A 19013-nucleotide genomic window follows, 5' to 3' on the forward strand; every position below is an offset into this window, starting at 1 on the left:
CTGGTAAAGGGCGGGGCCGGTGGCGGTGTTTTCCGCGGCGGGATGAAGCTAAGCAGCCGCCATCTTGGAAAAGGGCAAAGTCTTCTCTCACCTTCCTGCGCCCTTGCGGCCCGCCATCCGCGGCGCTAGGCATTGTGGGAGGAGCGAGGTGGATCATGGCGGCCGCCGGGGGGATGTCCGCCCTGTGCCGGCGCTTCGTGGGCTCACTGCGACTGTCAGGAGTGCGGCCGAGCTTGATGGTTGCTGGCATCCCTGGGTGGGCACGGCACAGGGCGGGGGAAGCACAGGCTCAGGAACTGGCTGGGGTGGGCGCGGGCGGGTCGCCGGGAGGAAGGAGAGCTGCCCTTAGTGGGAGGTGGGCTGTCCAGGTGTCCTGGCCTCTGAAACCACGGCTGAGTGTTGCCAGTGGCTTGTGGTGTGAGGCACTGTGTAAGCGTGAAGCGCTTCTTTTGCGTGTTACTGTTTTGTTGTCATGCATCACTGTGGCGTGGATTTTCTTTGTCCTTATACCGTGTGTTTACTGCTTTTGTCGTTTAGCTGAAGTCAGCGTTGGAGGATGTGTTCTTATACTATGTAGCTCAAACTTGTTCTTTTAAATTTCAAACTTATTTATTTCTGAGTATACATAAATGATAATTAGATGAGACGAGGGGAGGAGAAAACACCACTGAGATGACAGTTTTATGAAGAACTGAACCTATGCCTTTCCTCCCTGAACTGTGGCATTCATCTCTCTGTAGAACAATGTTTGCATTTAGATTATTATTTTTTTTCTTATCATATGTGGTTTTTCTTGTAATTTTTATGCAGGTTGACACCAAATCTCTTCCACAAGAGCCAGGCAAAAGTTGAGCTTCTCCATCAGTTGAAGTTTCTGCACACTACTTTGTCTCAGAAAGGTCTGGAGGAGTTTTTTGATGATCCAGTAAACTGGGGAGAAAAAAGTGTAAAGTCTGGTGAGTTTTACATTTATAATTTCTAATAGAGATCTTTGAGCCACTTATGCTCAGCTGAAATCTGACATCCTTTGCATTATAGGAAGCATTCATAGGTACACAAAACTTTTTTAATGTGTATATGTACACAATACTTTTGCATCTTTATACCTGCTAATTTTATTTTCTTGTGTGTATTCTGTGTTTATGAAAGCAAATAGCTATTACGCAGCAAAATACTTTACTGTAAATCCTCTGCCTTGCTCTTAAGTGAGAGTGTATCACAGAAGAAATGGTCTTTGATAAAATACATGGTAACTGTGGAAGAAAAATATTTCAATGTAAAGATTCATTTTTCATCTTTCTCTGTTCCCAGCCTCTTACAGACACAAATAAAAGTACACGTAATTGCCTTTTTAAAGTGTTTGTATGTGCAAAGAAAAGCTGAGTATCCACAAGGACAGCTTTCAAATGGTAGCTCTTTTTGAAAAAAGTGGCCCGTATGCTGTAATACTTCCAAGCCTGCTAATGGAAGCATTTCTCATTTTTTCTGTTGGAATAGGAGAACTTTGTTCTATTGAATTGACGAATTTTTTTGCTTCCCTTTTCACAGGGGATGCATGGAATATAAAGCAACTGAGGGCTAAGAGTAGTGAGGACTTACACAAGCTTTGGTAAGTATGTTTTAGTGAAGTAGCTGCTCTTGTTTCAGAGCAACTCTGGATGTTTTATTAAAATGTGGATAGTGAACTTACTAGTCAGTACATTTAGCTAATGCAGCAGCCTGCCGTATTGCTCCACATGCTTGGAACAGCCCAAGTTTAGGTACTGCTCAGCATGCACACGCTATACAGCAGGTGGCTATGTGACAGCTGTGCCCCATGCAGAGGGATCAGGTTTGATATGAAGAGGCTGTGCCTGGACCCTTTGGAGGTTGTTTGAACTACAGGACACTTGGGTGCAAGTGACCTCTGGGGGAGGCTGACCATTACATTAGATTAGGTTCCTCAGCTCTGAATCCATTCTGGTACCAAAGTCTTTGAGGCTAGAGATTGCATCACCACTCTAGGCAACCTGTGCCAGGGCTAAGATAGTTAGTATTTAATTATTACTGTGAATGGTTTTTGTTTTGTTATATATTCTTCTTGCTGTGTACCTGTAAGAATCTGGCTCTGTCCAGGCAGTGGAAGACTACTTAACATTAACCTTTTTCCTTGTTAGCCTTCTTTATTCCAGGTTAAGTAAGCCTTTATTCCTCAGCCTCTGCTTGTATGTTCTTGTTCAGCCTGGGGAAGAGAAGGCTTGGGGAAGACCTTAGAGCAGCCTTCCAGTACCTACCTAAAGGGGCCAACAAGAAAGCTGGAGAGGGGCTTTTACAAGGGCACATAGGCTAGAAAAAGGGGGAATGGCTTAAAACTGAAAGAGGGAAGATTTAGATTAGATAATAGAAAGAAACTCTTTACAGAGAAGGTCGTGAAGCCCTGGCACAGGTTGCACAGAGAAGCTGTGGCTGCCCCATCCCTGGTAGTGTTCAAGGCTAGGTTCGATGGGGCTTTGAGCAACTTGGTCTAGTGGAAGGTGTCCCTACATGTGGCAGGTGGGTTGGAACTGGATGAGCTTTAAGGTCCTTTCCAAGCCAAACTGTTCTATGATTCTGTGTGTCTGCCTTCCCCACCTCTGCTGGGCTTTCTGCAGTTAGTACCTTTGCCTCTTCATATGGAGCTAGAAGGCGTGGGATATGAGATCAGAGGTTGAACAACTCTGCTTTGTCCAGCATGTTAGTGACTGAATAATTGCTAAAAGATCCAGAAATTATTTCTGAAGTACTATGCTTTCTGATCTAGGTATGTCCTACTGAAGGAAAAAAACATGCTTTTAACTTTAGAGCTAGAATCAAAACGACAACTCAAGCCTATGCCAAGTCCAGAACGATTAGAAAAGGTAACTTTTTCATGCTAGCTGAAAGTATGAGTCTAAAATAGCTGAGTGAAAGATGAAGTGTTTTGAAACTTAATGACTTTTTTTTTTTTTTTTTTTTTTTAATATATATTCTTTTCCTGATTTTAGTATGTGCATAAACACTGCTCAGCACAGTGGGAAAGGTTTCTCTACCTGATATATAACATTAAGGAATATTCTGCTTTCTTTGTGCTAAAACTTCAGTATGCTCTCTCTCCTTATCCTCCACCGTTGCCAACTTCTTGCCTCTGACATTGTCTTCCCCAAACTTGTGCTCTTTAGTTCTTTGCTGTGCTCACATTCCCTCCTTCTCTTGCGTTATTGCAGTTCTGCTGCTAATTTACTGAATTCTTTCCTCAGTATCTTTACCATTGGAATCATCATTTACTTGTAAATCCACTGCCATCTCTATGCTTATGTCTCGCAGATGGAAACCTCCACCTTCACTACCCAGTTAAATAATCCAGCTGTTTGACATGAGAGATATTCTCAGATATCCCCGTATGCATCCAAATTAATTTGGGAAAAGCGTTTACATTGTTAATTTGAATTTCTTTGTATGTTTAATAATTCAGCTGTTATTTGCCATTACATATATCTGTAAAAGCATTATGATTTCTCTGTTTTCTGTCAGATGTAGAATGATTCAGTCTCCTCCTCTTGTCATTTAATCACTGTACTTGTAAATTAGGGAAGACCCAATATAAAACTGGATCTCAGTGTATCTTTTTCTAATGTATTGTAATACGATTTCTTAACTGTATTTTGTGATTCCCGTTCTGAACAGCATTTTTGACTTAGACCCACCTCTACACATCCCTATTCAGCAATTATGAATCACAACAGAACTTGTTTTTGGAGGGAACTTAACTAAGTGGCCCTAATGCTTTAAAAATCAAATCTTACTAATTGCCTGTAGCCCAAGAAAACTAGAAACCAAGCACCAGTTAAATACTATGATTGCACTGAGACAAAATACAGCAATCTGCTTATTAGAATTGGCTCTAGCAGCTTCCCATGCATTTAACATGTTGCCATATGTAATGCGTGTTACAGTAATATTATGGGACAGATCTGACTAAAACGCTTCAATGCAAGTGGCATGATTTAGTCAAGGCAGCTTTCTAATCAGCCAGTAGGTGTTATTGAGGCTCTGACCCAACTCCAAAATTAAAACTAGATTAACAAACAGCCAGTACAAATCATCTGACAGAAATACATAAAATATATGCTGCTGCTTCTACTTCTGCCCTGCCCATGCATCAGAGCTTTCTATACTTCTGGCATCAGCATTCGATCTGGCTTTGTGTATTATTATGCATCTATGCTTTAATGAAATAGACCATCAGTTATTTCATATCTCTTCTGCTTGTAAGTTAAGTTTTAAAGCACTGGTTCTTTACTGTTCTAACACAGGACCAATTCAGCTGTTTCACTCACTCCACAAGTGTGAGATCACCGATGACAGAACTCCCAGAGTGTTCAACCTTTGCTTTTTCTTTAGATTTTGTCTTATATCTTCATTTGAGATCTTAAATTGTCAGTATGGTGTTTTGTTGGCCCATCCTGAAACTGTTTCCTATTCTCAGGTAGAAGAGTCTATGAAAAATATAGATTTGGTTGTCAGAGAAAGAGAAATTGCTTTGAGGCTTCTACAAACTGGCCATGAAAAGCCAGTACCTGGCGAGTGGAGACATGACTTCCTAGGACGCACCTACTGGTATGAAAAAGAGAACCTTTTCTTCTAATTCTTATGTGACTTTTGCTTGTGGAAAAGTCTCTTTACATGAAATCCTTTTCTAATCAGGAAAGCATGCATGTAGTGTATAGAAAGAAATGTTTTCTGGCTAGTGTTCATGTCCTATTTGATTTTTGTTGTTTCTTTGGGGGTTTTTATGTGGTTATAATTGTTGCTAAACAATTCAATAGCAAGCTTTACCATTAATTCTAATAAAATTAGTTCCATGCAACTGATATGATTTCTGCACTGTAACTATTCTGCAACACACAGATGAACTAGGGAGTACTGCTCAAGTTGAATCATTTGGACTTCCCTGGTTCTAAAGCAAAATCCACATACTGGGAGACAACTACCCAAAGTGTTGCATGAGACCACCTAAACATCCCTTAGAATTCCCTGCTGCTCTTGGCAGATAGTTAACTTAGAAGCTTCTAAGAATTATTTACTGTCCAGATGCTTTCAGTAGTCTGTAACTTCAGGTGATGACACTGAAGGCTCTGGCAGGACCTGCTATTTCATCAACCAGTATTTTACCCTCATCATATTGGCATTTGATGCACTAATTACAGTATTAAGCTTGGCAGTAACAGTGCAGATAACAGAAGGTTGCATTTGTTTACCTGTAAAATACAAATCAGCATAGTACTAAAACGCACCAATGATTAGATTTAGATCTCTAGGGATGAGACTTCTTTCTGTATCTGTGACTCTCTTAAGGTAGCCAAGTACCTCATCGTCTAATCAGCGAGATGCAGGAATGGATAAACAAGATTACTACTGTCCCTACCTACTAGCCAGTGAAGCCACAGCCAAGAGAAGGGGCTTGGTGGAAATCAGTGGGGAAAGACCCTGTTGTGCTTGACTGTAGTCTGGTGCTGTGGATAGGACAAGGGGGAATGACTTCGAATTGAAAGAAGGTAGCTTTAGAAATGGATTAGGGAGAAATTCTTCACTGTGAGAGTGGTGAGATACTGCTACAGGTTGCCCAGAGAAGCTGTGGCTGCCCCATACCTGGAAGTGTTCAAGGCCAGGATGGACAGGGCTTTGTGCAATCTGGTCTAGTGGAAGGTGTCCCTGCCCATGGCACGAGGGTGGAACTGGATGGTCTTTGAGGTCCCTTCCAACCCAAACCATTCTAAGATACCTCTCTGCTTGGAAAAATTGTCCACAAAGAATTTACGCATTTATTTGAAAGTCCAGTCCCCAGTTAAAGCAGGGGGAAGGCTCAGACGCCATGGAGTGTTTTTTAAGCACATGCAGAAACTCTGCAGTATATAGCAGTAGGTCTGACGCAATCTTGATGCACAGGAGTATGCAGGTAAGTAAGTCTTCAGAAGCCATCTGTGCAGCCCATACACAGGAGATACTCCAAACAGACATAATAGAGTGTATTTAGAGGGAAAGACATTCAGGCAGATATCAACTTGACATGATGCTCCAACACTGGTATTTTAAAAGAAAATAATAGTAGAAACAAAACTCTTCACACACAGTTTGTTCACATCAGCTTTTGAAAGTTTTGTTATGAAGGAGTAACTTTAAAATATAAGTGTAAAGAATCACAATCTGTGCTGGGCCCTCCCTTCAGACTTCCAATTTTTAAAGCAACACTGCTTTCTACACTGAGAGACGCTGAGTTAAATATGAGCTGTAGTTACAAACCAGGCCAGCAACAGCGCTTAAAGCAAACACCCACAGGCAGATTCCGTGATTCCAGTGAGACCCCTTTGTCACTGTGCTGTGACCAGGCGTACCTGGTAGAATCCAAGAATGAAGACAGTAAGTGTTCATTCTATAACCAGTTTTATCTGTCTTTAACAGGTACTCTTACAAGGAATGGCCAATACCATGGTACTTGAACAAAAAATACAAAAAGAGGAAATTTTATTACTTACCTCATGTGGAACGCTTCATCAGGTAAAAAGATGTTTTTGGCATTTAAAATAATTTTCTGATCCGTTCCTCAGTCCTCTTTATTCCACTTTAAAAGGAAAAAAATAGTAGTTTTCCTATTTTACAGTTGGTAGATGGAAAATAAGGCTTTTTTAAAATAACAGCTTGCTCTGTTTTTTGTAGTTCCCATCTTAATCATTAAGAGGCTTGGTTACCTGTGAAGTTGCAGTACAAAAGTAACTTTACATGCAGGTTACCTAAGGTTGAATTTTTGTTGAATTCAAAAGCAGAAGAAAAAAAATAATTTGCGTTGAAGGCATTTTAGCTTATTGAAAATAAATGAATACTGAGCTCATGAAGGTTTTTAGAAGCAATCTAGAAATTAACCACTCTGACTTCTTTATTTCAGGCTCAGACTTGAACAATCTTTACGCACAAGGGCAAGAAGGCAAAACTTAGAGAAAACGAAAAAGAAGCTCTTGGAAAGGAAGTTCCCTCACCTTGCTTTAAAATCTCAGAGCCAGTAACACACTGGAAGCGTGGGAAGCAATTGGTCAAGCGTTTTTGTGACTGGAACATGAAACAATTCTGAAATCAGTGAACAACTCAACTGAGCATTCCCGAGTCTCCTTTTGGGGTTTTTTTTATTCCCACATTTGACCTAAATTAAATTTGTGACTGGGAATTAAAAGCAGCTTCAGTGCATACCTCTAATCCTAACAGCTGTTTCCAGAAACACTTGAAAAATTACTTATTAAGTCACTTTTATAATAGTGAGACAAGTATCATTAATAGCGAGACAGGCATCATTAAAAGTGAAGAGCAGCAACTGACTGCCAGATGAAAGTATGAAGTGTAGAGATAGTTACCTGGTTTACTTTAACAAACACTTTAAAAGGAGAGACCTAACTGTCTCTGAAACTCACATACAAAGCTTTGTTCCTTGACATCCGAGTTACAGATACCTCACTTAAGTTACACATGCTTGCTTTATAAAAGCATAGGAACCCATGCTGTTGGTCTGCTAGAGAAACTTTTTCCCTGCTTTAAGCCTGGCTAGTTAGAAAGTCTGAAATATTTAGTATGTGAACTTTTACCTGTGCAGGTTTTATATCTAGATTTCTAGATAGCTATGACAAATTCAAACATTAGAGCAATGTTTTGGGTTGTTTGTTTGGTATTTTTTGTTTGGTTTTTTTTTAGTGTGCAGAATAGTTTGAGGAAGATAGTAATACTTGTAAAACTGAAGTAGAAAGGGACTGGTGCCACTCTCAGTTGATGGTGAACACCTATTCAGGAAAGCTTTTAACCTTCTGCTGAGATGATGTAGAATTTTTGAATGAAGTCTTTTAGGAAGCAAATGTGCTATACAATACAACCTGATGAAACACTGTAAACTCCAAGGAAGCCAAAACCGTAGGAGATACACGAGTCTGTCTCCATCATCAACAGTTACTCCTCTGTGTCACAGAAAATACCCATTTAAACAGAAACTCTCTACAGTGGTGAGAAAACCACAATGTGTTTTGCTCCCCAGTATAGTGATAGGACATTCATAGATACTACCATGGCATTGCAATTCTGTCAAGAAGATAATCAACCTTTATCTTATAAGCACATGACACAGAAGGAAAGTTTCAAATGCATAGCCAATTCCTGAAGAGAAACAAAAAAAGCCTACTTTGTATCTTCACCTCTAGGTATGAGCTGTCCAGTTAATCTTAATGCTTCACTGATGCCACAGTAACTTTATAAAGCATTACTCCTCGCAGCTTGCAGGGATACAAGTTCAGCTGACATTCCACATTCTACTTCCATGCAAACCAGACTGAGTCTTTGTCTTCCAGTCTGACATCACTATCTGGTGACATATCACCTACTGTAGCTGACTTAAGTTTGCCTCATTTTGTGAGAGAAATATGGTTTGTCAATAGTTTAGAAAATTTGGAGCAAGCAACTTTGTCTCAAGCAACTAATGGTTATCATGATAAGACAAAAGCAGGCTGTTTTGATAAGTTACTTTATTGTCTGAAGGTAATGTGAAACTTTTCAACTAGAGGCCTCACCGTTATTTACCCGCAAGGTTTTTAGGATAGAAAAATGACGCAGTACTGTTCACATTATTATTTTTTTAAGTCAGTTAAATGGTATTTGGTTTGCCACAACTTTGAAGATAAGGAGCAAAACTTCATTGTGTCCCAGTACAGAACATCACACCATTGTAAATTAAAGCAAACTTAACAGCAACATAGATCTGCATCTTGACAGCCAGTTCCTGCCCTCCAAAAAATTAAAAATCGTGTTGCTTGCTGACCCTGAGTGTGCACTCTCTCTCCATAACAGGCACTTACTGACCCTAATGCGAGTCAGCTCCGGAGCTATACCAACAATAGACAAGTAGCAAATGGCCCTTTGAGTTACAGCTTCCTGTAAAAAAAAAAATTTCAAGCCACATCCTGAGGTCTTCTAAGATTATTCTCCTAGTCTTGCAGAGACAATTCTTTACCTCAACTTCCCTGGCTAAACCATGTTTTGCTTCTCACCTACATCACAAAGATATTATATACATTCTTAGGAATCAAGTGGAAAGCACCAATTGTTTACTGAAATGAAAATGCTCCATAATAGAAAATTAGCAAATCAGTGCTTAATGTAACATTCAGTACATGGAATGTAACACTTTCACAAGACAGTAAAAGCTCACACTGAACCGGGTCACCTATAATACAGTACTAACCAAACTCCCTTGTTAAAAGCAGAAGAGTAACTTTCTCTTCAAGTATGGACGAAGTTGCTCAAATATAAAAGACCAAATTTTATTTCTGAAGGGAGAAATAAGAGCAATTTAAGGCCAAAGTACCAGCAAGGAAGACCAGTATGTGAAAGTAGACAAGAGATTTTTAATAGATTTGCACAGGTATTTGCAAGGTTATGCCTCTATCAGCTAACCTGTAAAGCTGTTCCCAGGAAAAGATACTAGAGAAAATAGACATTTATACAAAATTATAAAATGCTTGTTAAGTATATTATTGCTTTACAAGGGATGTAAACATCCTTTTTCTATGATAGTACCAATTAGGTCTCAAAATTTCTAAGGTTTGTTAAAATGGAACTTGAATTATGCAAAAAAATCCAATATAAACTTTCTACAAAAAAAGTCCATCCCATTCCTGAGTATGCTAAAGCTATAAAACAGAAGGAGCACTGAGCAGGCAGCAGTTTTCACAGTAAGAAGTTTAAGGACATTTTCTTTCTACACACTGTTTCCCTCCTTCTTCATATTCTTGTTTAGAAATCCACATCTGTTGAAAAGTACCCTACAAGAAAAACAAAACAACTCAATAAATAAAAAACAAAACAAATGAAAGTTAAGTGAAACATGACTACTTTTTGCTAGGAGGAAAACCAAGCAAGTCTTAACATTAAACAAGCTAAGAGGACTTGACCTGCTTATCTTTTCCTTGGAGATTAATATTGCTAGCAATTAAACAAAAGGCAGGAAGTTGCACTACCAAAAGCCAATTTCAGTCTCCCTTTTCACTGCTATGTTAAATCCCCACAAACCATTTTGGTACTCAGTAACTTGCTTCTGCATTATATTCCTGAGCTTCATTCTACAAGTTTGCTACTTTCAAGATGTACTACATACATGACATTTTTACCTATCATATTTCAAGCCTGTGCCTTGCCGTTAAAAATGGGAGAACACAGTGAGTTATTTTTTGATTGGAAATGCTCATATTGTCTTGTTCTTTAAATTGATTCTCTTCACCTTACTACAAAGACAGACAAGATTATGACTGCTACATTAGCACAAACTCTGCAATGCACGCTTATGCAGAATTAGGTTTTTGGACAAGCAACACAGTAACACAGGTTTACTAACCAAAGAAGCCAAAATCGAACCACCAATCCATGAGCTGAACCTTCGCTCCACTGTTGTGTTGTTCGCTATCAACTTCAGACGCATGCTCTGAATAGAGGAGGTAAATGAAAGAACAAATCAGACAAATAGTAAGCTGGTGACCTTTACGGACAAGCGAAGGCAAGCACAAAGACCTTAGTGTACATACCAACATGCAAGTGAAAAGGTCATTTTTGTTAAACTTGGAATAATGCTCATCTGTCCTGTACTTAGAATTCAAGAATAGCCACAGTGGAACAGAACGTGTGTAGCTTTTATCTTGCCTCCCAACAGGAAGCAGCAACAAATGCTTAAGGCTAGAAACAGACCAGGCAGAGAACAATAATACTCGCAGCATATACCATTATCTCTAACACTGGACTAATTAAAGTGTGCACTGGAACTAAAATGTCTAACATTGCTGCAGTTCAGCTGGTCCTTTCTGGACCCATTCATTCCTTTTGCTTTCAAAATGCCTTACTGTAATAAAATCTTCACATTTCAATGGGTTCCTCTTCAGCTATTACAAGCAGCAGCAGCAGGTAACTACCTCCCTGTTTCTCATAACATTTATGATTTAAGAGTTACTGTGAGTAGAATATTTTCTGAATACTCAAGAAATTTCAAGAAAAAAATTCTCAAGAACACTCATGTAAGGTATTAATATTTTCTTTGACACCAAGTGATTAAAAACCAAGTATGTTAAATCACAAGGTTTTATCTATGAGTAGGTCAAGTTCTCTGTAGAATCCCTGTGACAAAGTGACAAGACCTCAGGCAGAATGACTGAGTTAGTCTAAAGTTAGTCTAAAGTCTAAAGAATGCCTAAAGTTAGTCAGCAACACTTCAGAAGAGAGGCCACCAAGGGAAGAAGCAACTCTTGCTTAGGGACAATTACAGAACTTAAAATCACAATCTGAAAGCAGGAATAGAGAAGTAAAATATTCAGAAAGCTGTTATCTCCTGAAATTCATGTCATACAAGACTTTTTCAGAACTTTTTTCTTTTCTTTAGAGAAGGGGGAGATTTCTTACCCCAGAGAAATTTCTCCAGCTGTTGGGATCCTAACAAAGTCAGACTTACAACACACGGTTGTATATTTATGTGGCAAAACCCCAAAATAATAAGTAACTCAATGCAGTAATTTAAAGAGCTGTTTTACCGGTGGAGTTTTCTGGGACAGCTCTCTGTTCAACCTGTCTGTGAAACTCTGTATCAGAGTGTTTCCTCCCGCTACAATCACGCTGCCATAGAGGCCCTAAAAAGAGAATAATCAACCCAAAATGTTAACTCTGAAATCATACTGCAAAAACTGTTTCACAGAATAGAGGAATGGCACATACGTATATCTTACCAACAGCAATAATACATCAGTTGTGTGACACACTTGGCAACAATACTACCTCTCACAGTCCAATTACTTTTTAATCGCTTAAAAAAAGTTTCAAGACAGCTTAATATTGAACTATACAAGGAAGACAGAAGCCACATGATTAACAATTCTAAATGATTTCACAGAATATTTTCTAGTATAGGAAACCCTACACCTACAGATACCTCCTGTATCCAGATTGTTTTCTTACAGCTCGATGGTCCAACCACAAAGGAAAGCCCCACAGCACTGCAACGGTTTTCAGTCTCACTAACGCTGTAGCTGGTGAACACAAACCAAGTCCTTGCCTGCTAAGCCTGCCTGCCACACCAGTTTAAGAGGGAAAGTTTTTGAAACAACCCCCACGCAGTCTGTATCAAACTTGAATATTTTCAAATTGAGAAAGTTAGAACATAGTTTTAAAAATAAAGTTTCCCTTTAAACTCTCTTTTCTTCCTTCTACTCTCTGCAGAAAGTTCCATAAGATTGGTTACGTTTAGAAAGTATAACTGCCATGCCCAGAAGTCCAAGGATGGCACTCAAAGTTATGAACACCAAATGCTCGTCTGAAGCAAATCCCACGCACCCTATGCAGTGCCAGCCACAAGATCTGGATAGTAGCTACTTAAATACTGGTAGAAACACTAGGTAAATAAATCCTGATTTAGCATTCAACAAATTTGACAAAATAGTAAATTCGACAAAACAGTAATTGTACATATTCCTATATACAAATGGGTAAGTAATACTTGGAGAATAATTCTCATGTGTTTATCATTATCCTAGGAAATCCACATTTCTTCATCAACAGTGTTGTAGTCCCAAAAAATTCTATCAGCACAGAACTATCTATGCCTTATAACAATACCTGTCTGACTAACACTTACCGGCCTGATGTCTATATCACACATTCCAACACTTGTTGTGACAACGTGGCTCACACCCAACATCGTGTTACCAGATAAACCCTGGAATTAAAATTAGTAATCTATACATCATCACTTCAAAAGAGCAAGACATATAAAAGCCCCAAATGAGTTCAATTTACAAGTATTACTAGACAGGCATTTTTAGGTATGGTAAAAAAAATAATAATAAAAAAAAACCCACACCAAAAAAAACACCCAAACAACCCTATTCCCCCATTCAGCTCATCATCACCCGGTTTGAACATTTTATTCTTCACTTGTGCAACATTAATAAAACACAGGCAAATTCTTCCTGCAGAACTGCACACTGTAAATACACACATACAAATCATGAAATTAAGAGCATCATACAAAAGGAAGCCATGTGTAAATCTAGCGATTTACAGCCTTTCAATTCCTACATAGCATAGTTGGTTTACCTTTACATTAGAAGGGTCAAACAATCCCTCAGGGATTTTTAGACGCTCAGCACCAAAGTCACAGTTATAGCCATTAGGGAACTCATAATGAACTGTCGGCATCTGTGCTGCTACCCTGGAGCATCAGCCAGAAAGCAACACATTAAAATGCTATGTAAACAGGATGTTAAGTTACCCGATTAGCATTATAAACTACGGTTTAAATGGGAATATTGTGATTTATATGACTTACACTTCCAATATTTATTATGAAGTCATGCATCTTGGAATATTAAATAAAAAGCTATCACCTGTATGTACGCTGTATTTCTACTTTCAGAAACAAACATATCCAAAAAATACCTCTGTGACAAAACCAGCCAACAGCAACGAACAAGCTAAGCACCCCATGCACAACTGATAATTAATCTTACAAGAAGGAAAACAGCGACATACTGTTCATCATAGGTTGAATCTGATACTTGGAGGACAGAAGCCTGGAAGTCCTGAATGACACACTATGGAGTTAAGAAGAATATGGTTAAAAGAATTTCAGTCTTCGATTTTATATAAATACTGACTTTTTGAAGAATTTAGCTCTTCAAGAGGAAAACCTGATATACTTGCAAACAAAACTTCTTTCTGGGTCAGCTAGAGAAGTCTGAGAGTGGGAGAAATGGCCTACTTACATTACACATGTAGTTGTGCCAAGACCTAGTGACCTGGGGTAACTTCTCTTTTCTCTTCCAATTTGCTGGTGACCCCTCACGAACTGCCTCCTGAGATTTTACAAACCATGATCATCAGTTAATCATTTAAACCTCTCCTCAAGAAAAAGCTTATTAATAAATTACTTTCCCACCTTTGAAGCAATCATATATGGAGGAATTATCTCTATGTTCATTTCCTGAAACAATTCTCGGCATTGCATAGTTATAAAGTCTCCTGCAAGTGGTGACTTCACAATACCTTGAAGACAAAAAGAGAACCAAAAAAACCCATCACCCTTGAAAGCACCGAAATCATAAATAAACTCTCCTAACAAACCATTTGTCAGTGAACACCATTAGAACGTTCTGGAGTTCCCCCTCCCCCCCCCCCAAATTTTATGGGTTGCACAGATTTAAAAACAGTAACAAAAAAGTAAAAGCAGAAAGCAAGCTAATTCAACCTTGGCACTACAATGCTGTTAGCCATAAATTTTTTTTACCTTGCTGAAGTACATATCCATCATGTACTGGGATAGCAGTGGTGTGTGTTGCTCCACTATCCAAAATGAGACCTGTAGATCTCCCATTAGCAAAACTAGCCAAAATGATTATGGAAAATAATGTAATTTTCACTTCAGGGAAAAAAGTTGTCTACAACTACAGCATAACTAGGCCCCAAGGTGTTATTCCTTGGCTCTACAAAAGGATTTGCTGTTTTCCAGTGTGCATCGTTTGTCTACGCAGTGCACAACCCAGCATGAATGGCATTTAACTTCCAGCTGTGAACTGACTTGAGCTCTGGATGTACAAAGGTGAGACTTCATGTCAATACTATGCAACAAGCTCTAAGCACATTCAACTAATTTGGAGTCTGAAGCTGAAAACATTAGTTTAAAATAATTACAAATATTAATCTTAAGGCTATGGGAACTTCAAGCTCTAATTACTGTATTTAGTAGTATGGACAACACAATTTTAGGTCTGTAACATTCTTACCCATGGTATACAATGGGAAAAAACTAAAAGAGACAACTAATAAAAAGACATTGCCTCCAAGCAAAATAGCCAGATTGAGAGCATTTCAAAACTGAGCTCAGCAGCTTTAAAGTTCATAAATGGAATTTATTTATTTCCTCCTTAGATGTTTACGGAAAAATTAATTTGAAAGAAGAAAAGTTAGACATGCTGTTACACTAGGAATTGCCTATAATAAGTTTACTGTAATTTCCTGGGGTAGGTGGAAGGAAGAAGCAGTGAAACATTCCAAAGGATACGCTGTTAGAACAGCAGTTTTACACAAGAAAAAAGCAGGGATGTTGTAGTGTTCAAACATCAATTCAGTCAGTTTTTCACGCTTTGCTCTAGTATTCCACTAGAAGAAAAAAAAAATATACCAAACCACAAATAAACAATCAAAGGGAAGGTATGTTTATCTTGAGGACCATTAGAGTACACTAGAAGAATGCTAACATATTTCCCTAGTAGTTAGAATTATTATAGCCATGTTTTCAAATGATACCAAAATTCATAGAGACAGATTTCTAGCAATCTACTTCTTCAGAACCTTTTTTATTCCAATTCTACTACATTACTACTTATCTATCACACAGAAATTATATACGTTTTCACTGCTACAACAGATTTCTTTACACTCCTACAGCTTTCAAAGTCTCAGTCTCTCAAAGAATTCTATAAAACAAGCAGCATGCCTATTTTACAAGGGGAAAGATACAAGTAACTTGCCTAGTTCAAAGAAATCCAGATTTTCCTGTTTCCAAGGTATTTTCATACAGTTCTACTGTACCAGAGATTAAGCCATGATAGATAGATATATATATCAAAATATTCTACATATTACTGAAAACATGAAGCTTTTTCCAAGCCAATACATTAAAGGTTAGTTCTCTAAGGAGACTGTTAATGGGATCCTCTATTCAGACACACAATGAGGCATCAAACATGAAATAGCCATTGCAAATTTATCCATACTCCACACACTACAATTCAATGCAAGGGAATAACGAAGAAGAAAATTCTTTTCATAAGATTTTATTAAAGAAAGGCATAAATTTTGTATGGCTATCTTCTGTATTCTGACGTTAAGATCTGTCCTTCATATGCTGCACCGTATTAAACAACAGAAACCTCGTCCATACATTTTCCCAGGAATTTCTTTACATCCACTTCACTTACTCAAAGGGCCATTTACAGAAATGAAGACAGAAAAATGAAAACTTCTCCATTATTCTCTGTCACGCAGTATTTGTCATAAGGCTGAATTAAGTGACAGATTTTCAATGGCATTTTATTAAGTGTAATTTAGCACATACTTAGACATCCAAACATCTTTTTGCTTTTATTCTAGGCAGTAAAGTAAGATTATATTTAATTTTTACTTCTTTTCAATATGTGAAAAACAATAATACTTTCTAATATAACTCAAGCAAACTATTTCAAATTGGGTTTGGCCTTTGGTTTTTCTTCTTTTTCTAGGCATTTTCTTAAACAGATTACTTCTCAAAACCTGGCAAAGTATTTTAAAATTGCTAGTTTTGTAGATAAGTTTTAGCACTTGTAACCTACAAGCCTGTGCCAGACTTGTCCCACGCTAATATTTATAGAGTCAGCAAGAAGATACAGTCAAGACTTAGCAAAATGCAAAGCTGCTTTTACTTACTGGTGCTTCGGACATAAGGACAGGATGCAGACTTGCTTCAGATTTAATATGCATCTTGTAAGTGTGATCCAAAATTGCCTGGAAACTATCCCAGTCTTCAACTGTAACAACATTGAAGTGAGTGGATTAGTTACTTCTGAGTTTTGTTCCATTTGATAATTGCACAAAAGTTTTCCAAAGCTTTTTTTGAGTAGAGCTGTTTAGCTAAAAGATACCCTCAGCAGACACAGACTTCTTTGCAGCCCTACAGAATTCTCTTACTCTGTAATCACCATCATCATAACACTTCAAGAATTCCACTGAAAGTTTGAAAGTTGTAAACCAATCATACTTCATGCTATTTGTAAGTCAGGTATCCATTCTTATGGCTTCTGCTGCCATACATAGCCTGTTTAAATGAAAGCTATGACTTTTTGCTGTCTAGCAATGCTATTTCACAAACAGATACAAAATGACAAAGCACCATACTCATTCCATTTTTTAAAGGTGAAATTGCCTCCATATTTTCCCTTGGAACTCTCAGGGCATTGGTGTCTATGTAGTAAGTCGGGCCACCTTGTTTGCCTTTGTCACCATCTATCTCCATCAGAGTACTGCTGTTGTCTCTTTCTAGCACCACGCCAATGGCTGTTGGAAAATCAACCTGTAAGGCAAAAGGTAAGCAATATATGAGAATTAAAGGAAAGTTTGGGGTGGGGTTTTTGTTCATTAATTCAGAGCTTTCCTTATACAACACAGAACAAAACCCAACATATTCTGAGAACTCATAACTAAACAACAGACTTAAAGCATAAATTCATGTTGCAATTCCATTAAGTCACGAGATCCTCACCTTTGGACAATCTTCACCCGCATAGCCTGCTCTCACTGTATACGAGCCAATGTCAAATACAAGAGCCCCAACTTCATCTGAAAAGATTGTTAATGGAGAGGTTGTGAATGGTTATTATACTCTGCTACAATCCTGACCTTACCCTACCCACTGCCTGTTTTGCTTGCAAAAGAAGAAAAGCAAGTCAAGGCAGCTTTTTCCAGGCAAGGAGAAACTTCTCTATACAGAATTCCAATTACCTGAGAGCTATCAGAAGACTGCAGATAAGTTTCAACTGGGACATTGCAATACCTTTCATTGGCATACATAAAAGGTGAATTTAAACAACAGAGGGAGAACATAGTTACCTCTAAATAGATTACAAGGTAAAACTTTCAGGAAGTGCTAGCATAACAGTAAGAGGAAGCCAGGTGAGCCCAGACCTCCTGGAGGCGATCAGAATTAGAAAGGTGGGCCTGAAAACACCAGGTCTGTAAGTGAAGGCTGTCACACCATGAAGCACCCTCATCCTCGTGGGCCCCGATCCTCACTGAGCTGCTCTGCACGTCCTGAAGAAAACCAAAGCCTGAAACAAAATACCGGGGCTTTCATTCTCACGGAAAGGTCTGCAGAAGTGCTCTGGGAAGAAACTACATCCCCGCTTCCAAAGAGCGGGGCTTTCCCCCTCCACTCGGCACCCGAGTAAGTGCTAATTCAGCCAAAGGCCACGGCTTAGCCGATGTCCGGAGGAAGCATCGCAGCTAAACGACGCCGGCAGAGACACAAGGCCGCCCGCCGCCGCCGCCTCCTCCTCCTCCCGCACGCTACCACCCCCCGCCTAGTTCACGGAGGGGCCGGGAGGGCTCTGGCTCCGTGGCAGAGAAGCGGGCCGCGGGCCGCCGTGCCCGGGCCTGAAAGAGCCGCGGGGAGGCGGGAAGCGCCCGGGAGAGGCTCGCACGCGCCGCCTCATGGGACGGCGCCGCGCTCAACGGTCGCGGGGGGAGGGGAGGGCGGGTAAGCGAGGCGGTGCCAGACTCACCTCCCCCATACACGCCGCCGCTCATGGCTGCCACTGGCTCCAAGCAGCGAGGCCCGGGTATCTGCTGGCTCCTCTTCTCAGCAATCCAAGCAACAATAGCACCTTCACCTCGCTCTCCGGCGGCGCGTCTGCCCAACCTGCAGGCCGTCGCCTTCCCGCCAATAGCAGAGCTCCTACCACTGGCACGCCCACCTCACAGACACCCCCCCTCCCTCCGCCTCTCGGGCACAAGAGCCAATTGCGATGGGCGGAAGGCGGATCATGGCGTGGATAGCCAATCATGAGGCAGGAAGTAAGGGGCGGGTTGGTGAACGAGGCGGTGTTGGTGTAGAGTGTGGGAATAGTGGTGTAGGAGGGTAGTAAGGTGTGGGGAGTGGGCTGGAGAGGCGGGAAGGTTGCTGGGTTCGGTGTAGTGGGGAGAGGTAGCTCTGGCATCCTGAGGGTTGGTGGGGTGAGTTTGGTGCCGTCTTATGGGTGCAGAGGAATGGGGTGAGTAAAGAGCTGAGGAGAGAGGCTGGTTGTGGAAAGGAGCTACAGTTGCTGTAGCTGGGTTTTCCATGAGTCCTTCCTGTGCTACTGCCACTGCTCCTTTGGGCTCTTCCACTGAAAATTAAACGTGATTAAAGTGTATACTGATATTGCAGC

At 39.8% G+C, this 19013-nt stretch overlaps 2 protein-coding genes across 3 annotated transcripts; one reads left to right on the forward strand and one right to left on the reverse strand.

Annotated features, from left to right (window-relative positions):
* Nucleotides 1–133: 133 nt before the first annotated feature.
* MRPL47 (mitochondrial ribosomal protein L47) lies at nt 134–7519 on the forward strand. Its single transcript, XM_080623951.1, has 7 exons — nt 134–256; nt 811–956; nt 1549–1609; nt 2780–2876; nt 4484–4614; nt 6457–6552; nt 6938–7519. The coding sequence occupies exons 1-7, from the start codon at nt 156–158 to the stop codon at nt 7053–7055; spliced, it is 750 nt and encodes a 249-aa protein (XP_080480077.1). The 5' UTR covers nt 134–155; the 3' UTR covers nt 7056–7519.
* A 1889-nt stretch (nt 7520–9408) lies between these two features.
* Nucleotides 9409–18487, reverse strand: ACTL6A (actin like 6A). 2 transcript variants are annotated; one of them, XM_080623949.1, is made up of 14 exons: nt 18369–18486; nt 17351–17427; nt 16987–17161; nt 16519–16619; nt 15116–15213; nt 14342–14436; nt 13994–14100; nt 13821–13910; nt 13588–13649; nt 13153–13267; nt 12692–12772; nt 11595–11690; nt 10415–10501; nt 9409–9845 (listed from the first exon to the last, which is right to left on the reverse strand). In XM_080623949.1, the coding sequence occupies exons 1-14, from the start codon at nt 18391–18393 to the stop codon at nt 9765–9767; spliced, it is 1290 nt and encodes a 429-aa protein (XP_080480075.1). In that variant the 5' UTR covers nt 18394–18486; the 3' UTR covers nt 9409–9764. The 2 variants fall into 2 exon arrangements, with proteins under 2 accessions (XP_080480075.1, XP_080480076.1); XM_080623950.1 differs by lacking the exon at nt 17351–17427 and having other exon boundaries at nt 18369–18487.
* Nucleotides 18488–19013: the final 526 nt, after the last annotated feature.

Source organism: Psittacula echo, assembly GCF_963264785.1.
Source record: "Psittacula echo genome assembly, chromosome: 7".
NCBI classification, from domain to species: Eukaryota; Metazoa; Chordata; class Aves; order Psittaciformes; family Psittacidae; genus Psittacula; species Psittacula echo.